General features: G+C 43.3%; 1 protein-coding gene and 1 long non-coding RNA gene across 2 annotated transcripts in view; one reads left to right on the top strand and one right to left on the bottom strand.

Annotated features, from left to right (window-relative positions):
- Positions 1 to 3,559: 3,559 nt before the first annotated feature.
- LOC129698853 (uncharacterized) lies at positions 3,560 to 4,421 on the bottom strand. The gene is made up of 2 exons (XR_008723738.1): positions 4,292 to 4,421; positions 3,560 to 3,871 (listed from the first exon to the last, which is right to left on the bottom strand). It is a non-coding gene; the product is annotated as an uncharacterized LOC129698853 (long non-coding RNA).
- A 122-nt stretch (positions 4,422 to 4,543) lies between these two features.
- cps1 (carbamoyl-phosphate synthase 1, mitochondrial) overlaps positions 4,544 to 20,235 on the top strand; it is a 146,699-nt gene continuing 131,007 nt past the window's right edge. The window contains exon 1 of the mRNA XM_055638179.1: positions 4,544 to 4,933. Within this exon, the coding sequence (XP_055494154.1) occupies positions 4,808 to 4,933 (126 nt within the window). The 5' untranslated portion in view covers positions 4,544 to 4,807. The remainder of the gene's footprint in view (positions 4,934 to 20,235) is intronic.

Raw genomic sequence — 20,235 nt, 5'->3', positions numbered from 1 at the left:
CATCTTTAATAACTGACTCTAGCATTTTCCCCACTACCAATGTTAGACTAACTGGTCTGTAATTCCCTGTTTTCTCTCTCCCTCCCTCCCAAGCTGCGGAGTGTGCGCCCGTCCCGACATCGGAGTTTCGAGCATCCCGACGAGAGGGTCTGTACATCGGGCCGTCCGTAGCGGCGACTGCAGAGGGTTCATGGCCCCGACCACGGATGAACAAAGGAGGAGGACTGACTGAACGTTATTGCCTTCCACCAGAGTGAAGAATGTTGATTCCACTGTGGTGGATGTTCATAGTGTATTCTATTGTATTCTATTGTGTATTGTGCATTCCGTGGCTGCATGGTAAATCAAATTCCACTGTACCTTAATTGGTGCATGTGGCAATAAATGTGAACTTGAACGTGAAATCCATACATTCCAGGGAATTACGATTAGAGAACTTCTCCCTCTGAAAATTCAACGCCCGACCCTTCCTAGCAAGGGATTGGAGAATTGCAAAAAATCTGACCAAAAAATTACTGAGGAGTGAAAGAGAGTGAGGAAGCTTCTAGAAAATGGTGGCATCGGTTGATAAATGAGAACACACATGGATTTGTTAAAGACAAAAAAACACCAATGCTTTCTTGGTGGTAGATTTTGTGGACTTTGGGTGCTTTCAGAATAGCCTAAACAAGCAACAGGAGTACATTTTATAGATGGTACACTGTGCACCAGTAGTGGAGGGAATACATTTTAAGGGTTGTAGATGAGGTGCTGAATGTGACTAAAGGGATTTGAAATATTTTGATGAAGAAGCATGATTTTCGTGCAATTGACATTGGATTTGTGGGGTTTCAAACAACATTTTACAGCTGGCACCTACAACATAGGTACAACATTTCAAAGATGTGCAGGTTGTGGGTTAATTGGTTTCTGTAAAATAGAAAATTATCCCTAATAATAAACTTTATTCCAGACTCAAGGACCCTAATATGCATAGGATAATGTTAGTGTGCAGGATGATGGTTGATTCGAAAGGCCGAAAGGTCGTTTCCATGCTGTATCTCTAAACTAAACTAAAGTGGATGTGGTGTACCTAGACTTTCAGAAAGCATTTGATAAGGTCCCACATAGGAGATTAGTGGGCAAAATTAGGGCACATGGTATTGGGGGTAGAGTGCTGACATGGATAGAAAATTGGTTGGCAGACGGGAAACAAAGAGTAGGGATTAACGAGTCCCTTTCAGAATAGCAGTCAGTGACTAGTGGGGTACCAAAAGGCTCAGTGCTGGGACCGCAGCTATTTACAATGTACATCAATGATTTAGATGACATTCTTGCTTTTGAGGGAGTGCAGCGTAGGTTTACAAGGTTAATTCCCGGGATGGTGGGACTGTCATATGCTGAGAGAATGGAGCAGCTGGGCTTGTACACTATGGAGTTTAGAAGGATGAGAGGGTATCTCATTGAAACATATAAGATTGTTAAGGGCTTGGACACGCTAGAGGCAGGAAACAAGGGTGACTTGGACAGGTTGGGGTAGTGGGCAGATGCATGGCAGATGCAATTTTTAATGTGGATAAATGTGAGGTTACCCACTTTGGTAGCAAAAACAGGAAGGCAGATTACTATCTAAATGGTGTCAAGTTGGGAAAAGTGGAAGTACAACGGGATCTGGGGGTCCTTGTTCATCAGTCAATGAAAGCAAGCATGCAGGTACAGCAGGCAGTGAAGAAAGCGAATGGCATGTTGAGTATAGTAGCAAATAAGTCCTTCTGCAGTTGTATAGGGCCCTACTGAGACCACACCTGGAGTATTGTGTGCAGTTTTAGTCCCCTAATTAGAGGAAGGACATTCTTGCTATTCAGGGAGTGCAGCGTAGGTTTACAAGGTTAATTCCCGGGATGGTAGGACTGTCATATGCTGAGAGAATGGAGTGGCTGGGCTTGTATATTCTGGAGTTTAGAATGATGAGAGGGGATCTTATTGAAACATAAGATTATTAAGGGTTTGGATACGTTAGAGGCAGGAAACATGTTCCCGATGTTGGGGGAGCCCAGAACCAGGGGCCACAGTTTAAGAATAAGCGGTAAGCCATTTAGAACAGAGACGAGGAAACAGCTTTTCTCAGAGAGTTGTGAGTCTGTGGAATTCTCTGCCTCAGGGGGCGGTGGAGGCGGGTTCTCCGGATACTTTCAAGAGAGAGCTAGATAGGGCTCTTAAAGATAGCAGAGGCAGGAACGGGGTACTGATTGGGGAGAAGGCAGGACGGGTTACTGATTGGGGATGATCAGCCATGATCACATTGAATGGTGGTGCTGGCTCGAAGGGCTGAATGGCCTACTCCTGCACCTATTGTCTATTGTCTATAAAGCTAACCCCCACTCAACCGGATTTACTGATTTATCCAGGCCATGATCTTGAGTAGAGAGTGTTGTACGGAAGTCCCAGATAGTATGTTCCCTATTTATGTTTAAATACCTTGCGTGGCTGCTTATTTTCTTTTTTCACTTTAGCCCCATGCGCTTAAGCTTTCGGCACGGTGCAGAAGGTGGCCAATTTTATGGGAAACCTCCTTGTCAGGATGCTCCTAGACCTGACCTGAGGGGTCTGCCAAGCCACCTACTTGCCCTTTTCTTACCATATACCAGAGGTATATTGTCCCTGGTATTGGTTTTGTTTAATTATTGTCCTGTGTAACAAAATATAGTGAAAATATTTGCTTTATGTACTCTCCAGGAACATAACACCATGCATATTGCAACAGGTAGTGCAAAGGAGAAAACAAAGAGTGTATATATGTAGAGTTACAGCTACAGAAAGAGTGTAGATTAAAAAATGCAAGGACCACAACAAGGTAAACTGGAAGATAGGAAATTCATGCTGAAGTCCATTCCGAACTGTTGATAACAGTAGAGAAGAAGATTTTGCTAACTCACTTAAGGACCAGTGTACACCACAGGAACTAAAGTGCAATTCAAACAAAAATGATAAAATCTCAATTTGGATGGATTTAATCTTGTAAATAACAATCAGGATACTTTCTACAGTTTATCTAAATGCACATTGCTGGAGTAACTCACTGGGACAGGCAGCATCTCTGTAGAGGAATGGGTGACTGAAGAAGGATCTTGACCCGAAACATCACCCATTCCTTCTCTCCAGAGATGCTGCCTGTCCCACTGAGTTACTCCTGCATTTTGTGTTTATCTTTGGTATAAACCAGCATTTGCAGTACCTCCTACACAAACGTTCTACAGTACATCTGTCTAAGTTTACTGGAGCATTTGGACAAATAGTCATATAACACAGAAACAGACTCTTCAACCCAACTTGCCCATGCTGACCAAGATGCCCCATCTACACTTGATCCACCTGCTGACATTTGGCCCCTATATCCCTCTAAACCCTTACTATCCGTGTCCATGCTGAATCTGTTTAAACTTCTAAAAAAATTGGAGCCGCGCATTCTTTATATCAATTTATGTGCAGGGTCCAGGACAAGTCATTTGAGATTTTTCGACCCAGAAAGGGAACATGCTCCACACTGTCAGGTTAACACGAGCAGTTGGGAGAGGGGGAGAATGATACAATACGATTGAACTTTATTCATCCCCAGAGGGAAATCAGTCTGCCAACAGTCTTAACACACAAGGTACACAAAATCAATCAAAGGAACATGTAAACACAGTAAAATACAGGTCAATGAGACACAGTTGGCAGTTGTGGCCACATGGTTCAAGCGAACTAGGTTCGAAACTGACCTACTGTGCTGTCTGTGTGGAGTTTGCATTTTTTCCCTTGTGATTACATATGTTTCCTCTGGGTGGACCGGTTTCCTCCATCATCCCAAAGACAGCCTGATGGGTCATTGGCGACTGTAAAGTGGACTTTGCTGCAGATTAACAGCAAAAAAAAGAATTAAAATGGAGTTGATAGACATGTGTGAGGAAATAGGTTACGGGGTTTCTGTAAAATATGATAAGGAGGATCTCCACACCATTAAAAGCTGGCATGGACTAGCTAGGCTGAATGGCCCATGGTAATGTATACCGATATAATAAGATTGGAGATTTGTCACAATTGTAGTGAAATAACTGATAATTAAAACATTTGGAATGTTCCTTTTTCTGAAGTTAGTAAGATTTTAATCTATTAAAATAATCACTCTGGGATATAAAAGTTAACTTTCAAAAGATGCCGCCCAGCCACACCACGCCCCCTCTCCGACTTTTATTACTTCAACTTTACAGTGTGCGCATATTTGCTCTTACAAAGGACTCAAGGAAAAAAAACATCGGAATAACGTTAATACTTTTCTGGAGCTTTGGAAAGACTTTGCAATCACGCTGTCGGGTCTGTTTCACTGTGTTCATATGGTATGGATGTATTTACGTACTATAGCAGGTCAACAACGGTTTCATGTTTCCTATGGAAATCTCCACAGGTAGAGTAAACTTGCTATTAAAAGCGCTGCTTGATTAGGAGAAATACGGTGCGGACATCTCAACCTGTGCCGAATGTCTGAAGGAATCCGCAGCTCCACAGCTGATACGGTTGCATCTGTTGACAGGAGATCCCCCAGATCGAAGTAAAGTGAAATAACCCAACGACACGAGGTCGCTGCTGGTCAACTTTTCACGTCAGTGAGGCCGCCCGGTCACCATACACAATAGTACAAAAGAGGCCGGATCCTAACTTCAGTCATTGGGAGTCAGTCAGCCTGACCGTGGCTGAGTTCTGCACGGGGTGGTGCAGAAATAACTTTTAACGCCAATAAAGTAAATTTCACACGCGATTGAATCGAATCGTTTGAATCCCAAGTCCGACAATGAGCAAGATATTAAGAGCGTGCAACTTGTTGAAATCTATTAAGCACGGCAGTACAACATGCAACCTTGTACAGCGGCCAGTCTGGAGTTTGGAAAAATCAGGAATCAGAATGTACAGCATTAAGGTAACTATATTTAATTTGCAGTTAAAAAAATATTGCGAATAAACTAGTCATCACAGGGGTTACTTCATCCATAGCCAACTTGGGAGTAATAACAGAAAGTAATCGACTTTTCTCGCTGCATTTTAAACTCGCCTTTTCTCTGAGAGACAAGTCAAATCATGTAATAAATGCGCAATTGGGTGGAAATCCATTCTCGCTAATATCAGAGTGGGATGGGGGAAAGGGTGATTTAATCCGCGGGTTTTGCTTTGTGTTTCCATTCTGAAAGGAAGGCAATGTCTGGAACACATTGCATTTGCCGAGCCTGGCAGCAGCGCTGAGCCGGCTCCAGTCTGCAACATCGCCGCTAAACACAGAGCGGTGAGCGAGCGGGCTGCCCGGCCCCGGAGCCGCCGCCGCCACGCATGCGCCATGGACGGCAGTCCGGCTGGCAGCAGCGCATGCGCCGTTGGCATGAGGCGAGGATCCCCAGTCAATGGGTTCGCTGCAAGTTCCATCCGAACAGAACAAGTGTTTTTTATGTTGCATATGCAGAAGTTTGTAAGAGACATCAGAGATATGTCTAATTTCCTCAGCAAGTAGAGGCATTGATGTGCCTTTTTGGCTGTCACTTCCATGTGGTTGGTTGATGAGATATCGTTTGTAATATCGACACCAGGGAACTCGAAGCACTCAATCATTTTCAATCGTGCACCATTAATGCTAATTGGGACACGTACTCCACCACACTTCCTGAAGTTGATAATTAGCCCCTTCGACATGCTGATATTGCCAAAATTGGTGGAATGGTGGATGGTATGGAAGGAGTTGACAATAGGATCTAAGTTGACAATAGGATCTAAGTTGACAATAGGATCTAAGTTGACAATAGGATCTAAGTTGACAATAGGATCTAAGTTGACAACACGATCTAGGTCAATTGGGAAACTGGGCGAAGGAGTGGCAAATGGAATTTAATTCTGACAATATGAGCTGTTGCAATTTGGGTCAAACCAGGGAAGGACTTGTACTGTAAATGATAGAGCCCAAATGGGTGTTGCAGAACAGGGAGATCTGGGAGATGCGGGTTCATGGTTCCCAAAAAAATGGTAAGTCAGAAGGATAGTGTGGTGAAGAAAGCACTTGCCTTTTTTTGGGAAGGGTATCGAGTATAAATGTTGGGACATCATGATACAGCTGTACAAGTCCTTGGTGGGACTGCACTTGATGTACTGTGTGCTGTTCTGGTCATACATACATTGGAAGGATGTCAGTAAGCTGGAAAAGATGCAGCAGAGAATAACCAGAATGGTTCCAAGGCTTATGAGCTTGAGTTATAGGGAGAGTTTGGATAGGATGGGGCTCTTAGAGTGTAGAAGATTTGAGGAGTGATTTTATTGAGGTATACAAGATCATGAGGTGTAAAAGTAAAGTGAATGCTCACATTTTTTTTTCTAAGGTTAGATTTTTAAAACTAAAGAACATGCTTAAGGTGATGGCGGGGGGAGGGTTAAGACAGTCCTCTTTTCACCAAGAGAGAATACAGCATTGGCCAGAGGAAGCAAAATAATATAATTATGAAGTAAAAATGCAATGACAACTTTTAACACCTATTTGGATAGATATTAGAAACAAATGGGACTAGCCCAATACACCTACTTGGTTGGCATTACCAAGGTGAGCCTAAAGGTCTGTTTCTGTCCTGTGTAGCTCTAAGATTCCATGAAACTGTTAGTTTAGTTTTGTTTAATGTCATGTGTATTGTGGTATAGCGTAAAGCTTTTGTTGCGTGCTAACCAGTTAAGATTTTGCTCAAGATTCCAGCATCTGCAGTTTCTTGCCACAGTAAATGGTGGTTTGTGTTGTAATTTTAAAAACAACCTTGGCTCCTCTAATTCTTAATTAATAATGATTCATAAAGCACAGAGATAGGCTCTTTGACATAACTTGCCTGTGCCGCCAAGATGTCCCGTCTAAGCTTGTCCCATTTCCCTGCATTTGGCCCATATCTCTTGAAACTTTTTGTATCCATGTACCTGTCCAAATGTCTTTTTAATTGTTGTTATCGTACCTGCCTCAACTATTTCCTCTGGCAGCTCGACCATACACCCACCTGTGTGAAAACATTGCCCCCCTATTCCTGTTAAGTCTTTCTCCTCTCACCTTAAACCTATGTCTTCTAGTTTTTGATTCTCCTACACTGAGAAAAAGGCTTTTTGCCTTCACCCTATCTATTCCCCTCATGATTCTGGCACCTCTATATGATTACTCTTTAGCCTTCTGCATTCCAGGGAATAAAGTCCCAGTCTGCACAACCTCTCCACATAGCTCAGCCCTCGAGTCTTGGCAACATGCTTGTAAATCTTCTCTGTATTCTTTCGAGTTTAATAGCATCTATCCAATAGTTGTGTGACCAAAACTGAACACAATACTCTAAGTGCGGCCTCACCAATGTCTTGTACAACTGCAACACAATGTCCCAACTTCTACACTCCATTCCCTGACTGAAGACTTCCCTGACTGAAGTGCCAAAAGCCTTCTTAACCACTTTGCCTACCTGTGACTCCCCTTTCAGAAACTATGTACTTTTATTCCTCTATCTATCTGCTCCACACACTACTTTAGGTCCTATTGTTCACTGGAGGTCCTGCCCAAGTTTGTGTTCCAAAACTGTAGCGCTTACATTCTTTTTTTTTATCAAGTCCACACACAAGATTAGAAGTTGTTCAGCCAGAGCCGAGCACACTTCTCGACACCTGGTCATCCGGTGGCGCTGTTGCTAGCTGCCTCCGCCCACGGTCTGGCTGTCTTTTTTAAATGTTGTTATGTTTAGAGTGTTTTTTAGTGTTTTTCAGTATTTTATGTGGGGGGGAAGCGGGTAGGGTAAGGGGGAAACCGTCCTTCAATCGCTTCCCGGCGAGGATGCGGCTATTATCCGAGTCGCGTCCTCGCTCCCTCCTTCGCGGCCTACCACCTGGATTGGCGCAGCCTTTCCTGCCGGACCGGACCAGATTTTCAGCAGCGGCGGCGAGGCGCTGGAAACATCGTGGAGCGGGCGAGGCCTTCCTGGGATTGCCGCTTGGAATGCTGGGCCGCTGCTCCAACATTGCGGAGCTGTGGTTGCGGAGCTCCCAAGGCGGGTGGCGGGTGGCGCTGACTTTAACATCGTGGAGTCCTGGGACCCTTTGCCGGGGGTCGCCAGTGTGACTCTCCGCCCAGCGCGGCCTGTGGACATCGGGAGCCGCGGACTCTGGTGGAAGGAGGCCGACGAAAGGTTCCCGGCGAGATGGCCTGAACATCGGGACGCCCGTGGCGGCGACTACGGGGTGCTCGGGAGGCCCCGACCACGGGTGAACATTGGGGAACATCGGCGAGGAGGTTGACTGGACTTTGGTTCCTTCCGTCACAGTGGGGAACTTTGGTGCTGCTGTGGGGATGTTTGTGTTGTGGACTACTGTCTTCTGTGGGTTTTTTTAATTTAATTTTTTTTGTATGACTGTAAGGGAAAAATAATTTTGTTGTCTCTTCATTGAAGACAATGACAATAAATTAAATCAAATCAAATCAAACCTGCATACAATGGTGTCTGTCTTGTGCTTCTTGTGCATGGTGGTGAAAAGATTGGTGGAAACAGGACTGCGACATGAGCGCTCGTCCCTTGACCCCAGCATTTACTTTTATCTAAATTAAATCAATTAGCCATTTCTCAGCCCACTTGACAAGCTGATTGTGATCCCTCTGTAATCCCTGATAACCATCTTCACTTCTACGATACCACCTATTTTAATTGAATCTACAAATTTACTAATCATGCCTTGTACATTCTTGTCCAAATTGTGGACATGGATGACAAATAGCAATGGGCACAGCATTAATTGGGTGACTTCAATCCGAAATCAAACTTCTTCCACCACCATCATCTGCTTCTGTGCATGAAATCATTTTTGCATCCAGTTATCTAGCTCTCCTTGGATTACTTTAAATCTCTGCATTTTTATTTTCATCAAGGTTTATCAGGAAGAGTATTGAGTATAAAAGTTGGGAGGTCATGTTACAATTGTAGAATACATTGGTGAAGCCACATTTAGAGAATTGTGTTCAGTTTTGGGCACCATGTTATAGGAAAGATGTTGTCAAATTGGAAAGGGTGCAGAGATTTATGAGGATGTTGCCAGGACTCGAGGGCCTGATATTGGGAGAAGTTGAGTAGGTTCGGGTTCTATTCCTTGAAGCGCAGAAGGATGAGGGGTGATCTTTATAGAGGTGTACAAAATCATGAGAGGAACAGATCGGGTAGATCCACAGAGTCATTGACCAGAGTTGGGGAATCAAAAACCAGAAGACTTTTAAGGTGAGGGTAGAAAGATTTAATAGGAACCTGAGTGGGAAGTTTTTCACACAATACAAAAAACAGAGGATGAGGTAGTTGAGGAAGGTACTATTGCAACATTTAAGAAACATTTGGACAGGTACATTGATAGGACAGGTATACAGGATATGGGCCAAAGGCAGGCAGGAGGAACTAATGTAGATGGGCCATGTTGACCGATGTGGCCAATTTGGGCTAAAGGGTCTGTTTCCTTGTATCAGATTTCTATTCAAACAACAACTGCTTTTTGGCGAGAGTATTCCCCCTAGACCTTGCCTTTCACCCTATTAGCTTCTGCATCCTTTCAGCCATCTGTAGTGAGTCCCACTATTAACAACATCATCCTCTTCCCACTCCTTTCTGCCTTCTGTAGGGACCAATCTCTCTGATTCCCTTATCTGCTTATCTCTCCCTGGCCCCTAGCACTTTCCCCTGCAACCACAGTAGGTGCAACATTTATTTCTTGCCCTCTCTCCCGCCACCATCCTGGGAACTAAACGGTCCTCAGCAGTGAGGCAACGATTCCCACGCATCTCATCCAACTCCCCATATGGCCTTCTCCACATCAGCATGATCAAGCATAGACCAAATAACCAATTTCTAGAGTGCCTGCACTTTGTTCACAAAGGCTGTATACAGCTAATGGTTGCATGCTATTTCAACTCTCCTTATTCCTACACCAACCTGCCTGTCTCTGTGTTCTCCAATGTTAGGGTAAACTACAGGTAGAAACACCTCGTGTTCTATTTGTTTCCTCAACAACCTAATTACATGAACATTGAATTGTCCAATTTCAGGAAACCCTTGCCTCCTGTCTTGTTTCCTTGCACTGTCCATCTGTTCAATCTCGGGTCATCTCATTTTCGTCTGCTTTCCCATACTTTGCCCAATCCAACCCTTCATCATCCATTTCATCTTCTCTCCCTCCTGGTTCCATCCACCTATTACATATTTTGCCCTCTATTCCTCTCGTATCCATCTGATTCCATCTGGCCTTCACCTCTCTGTTAAAACAGTTCTCATTATCAACTTCCTAACTTATCAGTTTTCAGTTCTAGTCTCCTTTGTGTTCCTGCTTATCACCCTCCAGCAGCTGACTCCACCTTCACCTTCCCTTCTCCTGACTTGGTTCAATTTGTCCTTTTATTTTTGCTTGTACCTCCCACCCTTCTGCATCTGTCTCCCAACTACACTCCCTACCTAGTTATATCTGTCCATATTTTTTCCCTGAAAATAAACTGTATTCAGAATTTTTAAAAGATGAAAGTCCAGGATAGAGTGCATGGGGGGAGGATGTTTCTACTAATGGGAGAGTCTAGGAATCTAGCTTCAGAATAAAAGGATGATCTTTTAGTAAGGAAGTGAAGAATTTCTTTAGCCAAAGGCTGGTGAATCTGTGGAATTCATTGCCACAGATGACTGGAGGCCGTTGGTGGATATTTTTAAGGTGGAGATTGACAGATTCTTGATCAGTAAGGGTGTTGGGGGTCATGGGGAGAAGGCAGGAGAATGGGGTTGAGAGGGAAAGATTGATCAGCCATGAATGAATGGTGGAGTAGACTTGATGGCCTAATGACCTAATTCTGCACCGAGAACCTATGAACTTGTATATTAAATAAGAACAGTGCAAGAAAACTCTTTTGACTTTCTCAGTGTTTAGATAGTAATAAGTGTAATATTCTGTAGTGTTCTCAAACTATACTTGTACCAAGCACCCTCGCATGTGCCTCCGTGGGTTAATATCCCTTCCCTTGTTTGAGGGACATCTTCACTATACCTTGCTCACCAATGTCCCACCAGGGAAGAGGCCTACACTGTGGTCTTCCCCCTGGAGCCTTGGTATTGTTTGCACCAAGCTTCAGCGAGTCCCTCAGCACGTACTCCCGCAATCTGGAATGTGCCAGTCAGCAACTTTCCCTGATGGACAACCTGCACCCTCAGTTCACCTATCACTTAACGGTTTCTGTCTCCTCCCCTCCACCTCTCCTCTTGATACTGACTTCCCTTTCCAGTTCTAATCCTGATTCAGGATCTCAACTCAAAACGTTTATAATTCCTTTTTAACTCCTGTGAAATATTCTCATAATTTCCTTTTGGGTGTTTGTCAAAGCCTCCATGTTCTTGCCGTAACTTAATATCTAGAAAGGCGTACAGTACACCAAGGCCTATAGCACTTGCACAAGTACAGCATAACATTATTGCTTTGTATTCCAGTTGCTGTTGAGAAGGCCTGGGATCATGTTACTTTAACTTGCCTTGCCACTCCCTGTGATACATACATCTATGCTCCATTCTTGTTTTTAATTCATTTTTAGAATCTGCTGATTATTGTTGCTGATTATTGGCGTTGAGCCAGTGGGGTTGAGTCACTGCCTTGAATGGTTGCAGTCTTTCTAGTGGTTCAGGATTTGGGCTTGGGGAGGGAGTTACAAAATTTAGACCCAGTGATAATTAAGGGCTGGCAATATTTTTCCAAATTTGGATGAGTGCTTGGAAGGATCTTGAAGGTAATGTTGTTCTTGTATGTCTGCTGCCCCTGTTCTTTTTGTTGATGGAGGTTGTGGTTTTAGAGATACTGACAGTGTAGCCTGTTCAAATAACAGTCATGCTTTTGTGAATGATGCACACTGCAACAGGTGGTGGAATGAATGTTTCAGGTAACTGATGGTTACTAGGCGGGTTGCCTTGCCTTGGATAGTTTTGGCCTTGAGAATATCTGGAGCTGCACTCATCCAGGAAAGTCGGTAGTGTTCCATCACATTTCCAATTTCTGTCTTGTAGAAGATGGAAAGGCCTTGGTGTGTCAGGAGGTGAATCATTTGCCACAGGTGCCAAGTGTCTGTATGGCTGATCCAGTTGAGTTTCTGGACAGTAGGGACCCCCAGTAACTTGATTGCCGGTGAGGAGTAATATTATAAATGTCAGTAAAGAATTTAAAATATATTTTCTGAATGGCTTTGTATTTGTGGGAACTAGCTTTAGGACATTGACCAATACGGCCCTGTGGCCCATGTTATCCATGCCAAACATATGCTGTTAAACTTGGCTGCATATGATCCACATCCCTCTGTTCCATTCATATCCATCCGTGTGTGTCTGTGCTCTTGTGTTTGACATTTCCACTCTGGGGGGGAAAAGGTTCTGACCATCTACACTATCTATGCATCTCATCATATCGGCTCTACTCTCGGCCACTGACACTGCACAGAAAACAGAACAATTTTGTCCAACTTCTTTGGATAGCTAACCTAAGGTAGGCAGCATTCTGGTAACTACTTCTAAATCCGCTCCAAAGCGCCACATTATTCCTCTAATGAGACGACCAGAACTGTACATCGTACTCTTAATGCAGCCTAGCCAAATTCCCATAAAGCTGCAACGTGACTTCCCCAGTCTTGTACTCAATGGCGCAACCAATGAAGGCATACCATACCATACCCTTTCTTTACCATTCTGTCTACTTGTGTGGTTACTTTCAAGGAGTATTGGACTTTGACCCCAATATTCTTATCAATCGGAATGCCGCTCATTATTTTATGTACTTCAGCAAGGTACACAACCTCTGGCGTACTATAGAAAACAATCCAAGTTTGTCAAATCTTTCCTAGTTAAAACCCCCGAATCCAGGCACCAGTCTGGTCAACCCCTTCTGCTCCCTCTCCAAAACTACCACCGCCCCTAAATCCCCCAATCTAGGCAGCGTTCGGCTGAACCTCTTCTGCACCCTCTAAAGTTTTTGCATCCTTCTTGTAACAGGGTGACCAGAATTGCTGTATTATGTATATCTTAACTCCAATTCTCTTTTTAAAAATTTGTTCTAATTCCTTTTTTCACTAAGGAGGACACAAACAATCTTCCTAATATAGTAGTGGCCAGAGGATCTGGGGTGACAGAGGAACTGAAGGAAATCCAAATTAGGCAGGAAATGGTGTTGGATAGACCGATGGGACTGAAGGCTGATAAATCCCCAGGGCCTGATGGTCTGCATCCCAGGGTACTTAAGGAAGTGCCTCTAGAAATCGTGGACGCATTGGTGATAATTTTCCAATGTTCTATAAACTCAGGATCAGTTCCTGTGGATTGGATGGTAGCTAATGTTATCCCACTTTATAAGAAAGACGGGAGAGAGAAAACGGGGAATTATAGACCAGTTAGCCTGACATCGGTGGTGGGGAAGATGCTGGAGTCAATTATAAAAGTTGAGATAGCCGCACATTTGGATAGCAGTAACAGGATCGGTCCGAGTCAGCATGGATTTACGAAGGGGAAATCATACATGACTAATCTTCTGGAATTTTTTGAAGATATAACTAGGAAAATGGACAAGGGAGAGCCAGTGGATGTAGTGTACCTGGACTTTCAGAAAGCATTTGATAAGGTCCCACATAGGAAATTAGTGGGCAAAATTAGGGCACATTGTATTGGGGGTAGAGTGCTGACATGGATAGAGAAATGGTTGGCAGACAGGAAACCAAGAGTAGGGATTAACGGGTTCCTTTCAGAATGGCAGGCAGTGACGAGTGGGGTACCGCAAGGCTCGGTGCTGGGAACGCAGCTATTTACAATATACATCAATGATTTGGATGAAGGGATTCAAAGTAACATTAGCAAATTTGCAGATGACACAAAGCTGGGTGGCAGTGTGAACTGTGAGGAGGATGCTATGAGAATGCAGGGTGACTTGGACAGATTGGGGGAGTGAGCAGATGAATGGCAGATGAAGTTTAATGTGGATAAATGTGAGGTTATCCACTTTGGAAGCAAAAACAGGAAGGCAGATTACTATCTAAATGGCGACAAGTTGGGAAAAGGGGAAGTACAACGGGATCTGGGGGTCCTTGTACATCAGTCTATGAAAGTAAGCATGCAGGTACAGCAGGCAGTGAAGAAAGCGAATGGCATGTTGGCCTTTATAACAAGAGGATTGGAATATAGGAGTAAATAGGTCCTTCTGTGGTTTTACAGAGCCTAGTGAGACCACACCTGAAGTATTGTGTGCAGCTTTGGTCCCCTAATTTGAGGAAAGACATTCTTGCTATTGAGGGAGTACAGCGTAGGTTTACAAAGTTAATTCCCGGGATGGCGGGACTGTCGTATGCTGAGAGAATGGAGCAGCTGGGTTTGTACACTCGAGTTTAGAAGGATGAGAGGATATATCATTGAAACATATAAGATTGTTATATGGACACACTAGAGGCAGGAAACATGTTCCCGATGTTGGGGGAGTCCAGAACCAGGGGCCACGATTTCAGAATAAGGAGTACGCTATTTAGAACGGAGACGAGGAAACACTTTTTCTCAGAGAGTGGTGAGTCTGAGGAATTCTCTGCCTCAGAGGCCGGTGGAGGCAGGTTCTCTGGATGCTTTCAAGAGAGATCTAGATAGGGCTCTTAAAAATAGCAGAGTCAGGGGATATGGGGAGAAGGCAGGAACGGGGTACTGATTGGGGAGAAGGCGGGAACGGGGTACTGATAGGGGATGATCAGCCATGATCACATTGCATGGCGTTGCTGGCTCGAAGGGCCGAATGGCCTACTCCTGCACCTATTGTCTATTGTCTCTTCCTTTATTTACACCTCCAGATAGATCCGTTGCAGTTAACAAGCCATTACAATCTCAGCAGGCACCATCTCTGCTTGTCTACCTGTACCATAGGTTTCCACCCTAGGTGAAGGAAGCCGAGGTTTTCTCTCTAGGTTTCTACCCTAGCGCAGACATTCCATTTTGTTCCTTCACTCTTCCCCTACCTTGAAACATAAAAAAAAAAAAAAAAAAATTCAGTTCTGATGAAGGTCATTGCCCTGAAACATTAACTCTGTTCCTCCTTCAGTGATGCCTGACCTGCTCACTATTTTCGGCATTTTTGATTTTAGATTACAGGCATCTATAGTTTGTTGCTTTTTATCATACTCTCCTGTTATCTGGGTTGTGGTCCCTTTTCTAGCCCATTATATGTAATGGTTTCCCAATCACCAATGTTGGAGTATCTTATCTATGGTTTTCAGATTTATCCTTCACTCTCAAACAAACCTTTGGAATCTCCTGGCACCATGCTGGTTTCTGTGGAGCAATGGACTATTTAGAAACATAGAAACATAGAAAATAGGTGCAGGAGTAGGCCGTTCGACCCCTCGATATGATCATGGCTGATCATCCAACTCTGTATCCTGTACCTGCCTTCTCTTCATACCCCCTGATCCCTTTAGCCACAAGGGCCACATCTAACTCCCTCTTAAATATAGCCAATGAACTGGCCTCAACTACCTTCTGTGGCAGAGAGTTCCAGAGATTCACCACTCTCTGTGTGGAAAAAATATTCTCATCTCGGTCCTAAAGGATTTTTTCCCCTTTATCCTTAAACTGTGACCCCTTGTCCTGGACTTCCCCAACATCGGGAACAATCTTCCTGCATCTAGCCTGTCCAACCCCTTAAGAATTTTGTAAGTTTCTATAAGATCCCCCCTCAATCTTCTAAATTCTAGTGAGTACAAGCTGAGTCTATCCAGTCTTTCTTCATATGAAAGTCCTGACATCACGTCTGCATTTTCCACCCTCACTACTTTTAGCAATCTAAGACAAGGTGGCAAACCTACTTAGTCACTTGGTTGACAACATCTCCTATATCTCTGTTTATCTTGTCCTATCCCAGCAATTCCTCAGACACAATTATGCACAGTTATTTCCTTGGATAACCGTGTTATAGGCAACTCTGGTACCTTATCAACACCATTCATTTCACCCCCAATGTTTGAGGTGTACAAGATCACCGCACAGGTGATTGGCTAGTCAAACTACTACCTCATAACTCTGGCAAACCAAGTTGATATTTTAATAGACCATGATAAATTGCCCCTTGTGTAAGCATCCCATTCTATTTTTTCTTTATGTCAGCTTCTTTGACCTTTTTAGTCTCTGACTGATTCTCCCGTGTCTCATGCTGGCATTTGTCAGATCTTTAGCCTACTCTTTACCTAGCATTGAGGAATCTATCCCTTCATTGCATCACACGGGAATGCATCCTTTTCTGATTAGAAGAAAAGGAATGTATGCCATGATCATGAAAATGTCTTCATAAGTTGCAGTTTATCATTGTTTACTGAAGTTGATAGTATTCAGATTTTTTTCCTATTTAGACAAGGCTTTTGTGGGTGAGCAAGTGATTAATGTTTAATTGGAAGTCAAATAAGATTGCTGAAATAGAGACGGTCAGAATAGCACAACATTATTTTCAAAGTTATGCATGATGAAGTGTGTTGATGCCGATTTAAGGTTAATTTCCTTTTTTCAAATGATGTGTGGGTAAATGATTTCAGTCCATGCCACCAAGAATTTTCTTTATTCTCGTGTGGAACAGCTTTTGTTTTGGTTTCTTGTGGTTGTTTCACAGGCTTCATGCCAAACAGTTGTACAGGGAGTTCTGTGACTTGGATCCTGGGATGCTGAATAAATCCCTACATGGTTTCACATCAAGATAGGGTGTGCTCTTAAGGTGAGATTGTCAGCTCTCCAATAAAGGTGAAGGCTTGGGAAGTGCAGTTAGGTGAGCCTGAGAGAGTAATTGCAGTGAAGTTTATTGATATTGCATGTTCCAGCCATAATTGTTAGTGAAAGTGCGTGTTTAAAGTGGTGCGAGTATCAATGGTTCAGTTCTCTTCCTTCTGCCTCAAACCTACTTCGTATTTAGTTTAGTTTAGAAATACAGCGTGGAAATAAGCCCTTCTGTCCACCTGGTTCACAGCGAGCGATTGCCGCACATTAGCACTATCCTACACATACTCGGGACAATTTACATTTATACCAAGCCAATAAACCTAAAGCTGTACATCTTTGGAGTGTGGGAGGTAACCGAAAATCTCGGAGAAAGCCCACAGGGTCTTGGGGAGAATGTACAAACTCCATACAGACAGCACCTGTAATCAGGATTGATCCGGGGTCTCTGGCGTTGTAAGGCAGCAACTCTACCGCTGCGCCACCATGCCGCCACTAACATTACCTTTATTTATTAAGCCTTTCTATCTGCATGCAAGTACAGTGCTAAAACAATTTAAAGGGTGAATGGATTCCTGTGTTCTCTCCAGAGCTGAAAAAAAACTAGACTTGGGAGTTTCCTCTCCCTTGAATCTCTACTGCATTTAATTTTGGGTACTGTAAAATTTTGAAACATAGCTAGAATGAGTATACCTTTTTAAAAAGGAACAGCAAAGTGGTTCAGGAAACAAAAGACCAATTAGCAATACTTGCAGTAGAAAAAATAAAATTCTCACTCAAAAATGCATGTAGTAATTGAAAATAGTGCTGTCAGTGAGGATTTTGAAAGGGAATCTTACTCTTGATCATTTAAATCTTTGAAGAACCAACACATGGCAGATAAGGGTCATTTTGTAGATGTCATATATTAGATTTTTCAAATGTCACTTGATATTGATAAAGTGTTGCATTAACTTGTGACCAAGGTCACAATATATTTAGTCAGGACAAATACCAGGATCAATAGTACTTTGGCCTCCAAGCAGTAAAGAATGAAGGAGAAACACTAATATACAAACGTAATGAAGAGTTGCTCTGCAAGAATTGGTATAAAGTCTGCTATTCACCTTTTAGGAATCTGGAATCTGCCATATAATTTCACAACTTGAGGAGAACAACAAGTAGGGCAATGTAATTAGTGAGGAGACTCTTTGTTCCAATAAGGCACCTGATCCTGTGTAAACTCAACTATGTAGCCTTGGGCTTAGTTTGTGTTTGAATCAAAGTCTGCCCAGGTTTGCCAGCCATACAGAATTAAGAGAGGAGTACTGTGGCAAAATACAGTTGGATATTAATAAACTTTCAGAATTGCTGTATATTACAGGTGCACCACCGATTTTCCAGCAACTGGTGGTCCGGCACCTTTAATCTGGACAAAATTACTGGAGCGTACTTGAAATCCCTCCCGGAAGACCCCCAAAAATGTGTTGCCTAGGCCCGGCAGCCGGGGTCAAATTTGCTCCCACAGCCATTATTTCAGAGGCTGAATCTACAGGCAGTATCTCTGCTCCCTGGCAGCTTGGGTAGACTGTTCGACTTCTCTCGGAGGCCGTGACTGCTTTTGGTCCACAAAGCTGATGTTCCAGCAAGGTTCTGGAATGAAGTATAATGGAAATTGGTGGTGGACCTGTACCAGTGAACTTCAGAGTAGATAAATGCAATGTGACCATTTTGGTAGGTTGCCAAGTCCTTTTTTAGAAAAAAATAGACTTCAATGGCAGAACAGCAGGATCTGGGGTGGGAGATTGCAACCTTCACATGGTCCGCCCTGTTTCAACAAATGTAATCAACCCGGCGTGCACAATCAAATAAGATCAAATAGAACAAGTTGTCCTACAACTTTAGGCTGTGCATGCCATACGCAAGAAAAGGACGACAGCAGGAGCTAAACACATAGGTTCATGCTTTACAACATAACTTTTAAAAATATTTGATGAGTATTTTACTGAAGCCCTTAAAGCCAGGCTCTTCTCCCTAGGGAGGGAAAAAGAGGGAGAGCGTGGTGTGGATGGCTGTCTTGAGCATGGTCATTAAGAATAGTTTTAATAGAGTGATCATGAAGAAAGTACTTTAAGCTTTTTAATATAGGTAGTAAATTGATGCATAAAATAATATGATTGATTAATTAGTACCTGCATGTTAAGTTGGTCCGGAAGGTGAGATTATATGGGATCCAGGGTGAGATGGCCAATTGGATACAAAATTGGCTTGGTGGAAGGAGTTAGGGTCGTCATGGCTGTCATTATTCAGATTGGAGGCCTGTGGTGTGCTGTAGGGATTGGATTTGAACTCTTAAGTGCTTGATGTTGCACTTTGGTAAGTTAAATCAGGGCAGAACACGCACAGTAAATCATAGAGCCCTGGTGAATGTTGTAAAACAATGTGGTTGCCTGACAGTGGTGACATGTTTGGAATGCTTGTATTCATCAGTCCAGGCAGTTGGGATGTCATGTTACATCTGTACAAGTAATTGATGAAACCATACATGCACAATTCTGGTTGCCTAGCAGAAGGAAGCATGCTGTTAAGCTGGAAAGGGTGTGGAAAAGTGTGCGGGTGTGGGAATATTACTGGGACTTCAGGGCATGTTATGAGGAGAGGCTGGATAGGCTGGGATTTTCTTCCTCTGGAGTGTATGTGGTTGAGGGGATGACCTTAAATATATAGAAAATCATAAGGTGAATGGTCAACTTTTTTTCCCAGGGCAGCAAGTATAAAACCTCCTCTAACCTCATATTGCATTCTGTGCTCCTGAAGTGCCTTCCCTTTGCATCGGTGAGACTATGTGACTGCTTTGCCAAGCACTTGCACTCGGTCTGCCTAGTCCTCCTGGATCTTCAGGGTTGCTAACTGTTTTAATTCCCATTCCCATCCCAACCTTTTGGTCCTGAGCCGCCTCCATTGCCAGGGAGAGGCAATTCATAAACTGGATGAAAGTATCTCATCGGTAGGCTTGGGCAGTTTACAACCCATCCATATGAACATTCAACTCTCCAATTTTGGATAATACCACTGCCCCTTTGCACACCCCCATCTTTTCTGTACCCCACTTGGGTGTGCTCTCATTTCTCCCACTATACTACCTGTATAGTGCACACTGCTCATGTTACAGATATCATGTTGGGTAAGCATTCATTGAGAGTTTAAACCATAATTGCCTGTTGGAACTAAATATTTCAATTGTGTTTACTGACCCTCCTGTTTCAACTATTTTGTATTGCTGAGCACAGAATGCTGTCTTGTCCAACCTGTTTATTGATGTTTGAAACCTACTTGTGCTGTCTCTTTCTTTCTAGTGCACATTGGCCTTTTTAACATTTTAAGGAGTACTGGACTCTACTTTTAGTCTGAAACCTAGAACATTGATCCAGATAGTATAAGTCCTTTCACTGCAGTCAGGGAATTGAAATCTACAATTTTCTTTCTG

The sequence above is a fragment of the Leucoraja erinacea genome, chromosome 7 (genome assembly GCF_028641065.1).
Source record: "Leucoraja erinacea ecotype New England chromosome 7, Leri_hhj_1, whole genome shotgun sequence".
NCBI classification, from domain to species: Eukaryota; Metazoa; Chordata; class Chondrichthyes; order Rajiformes; family Rajidae; genus Leucoraja; species Leucoraja erinaceus.
This window is presented reverse-complemented; position numbering and strand designations above follow the sequence as displayed.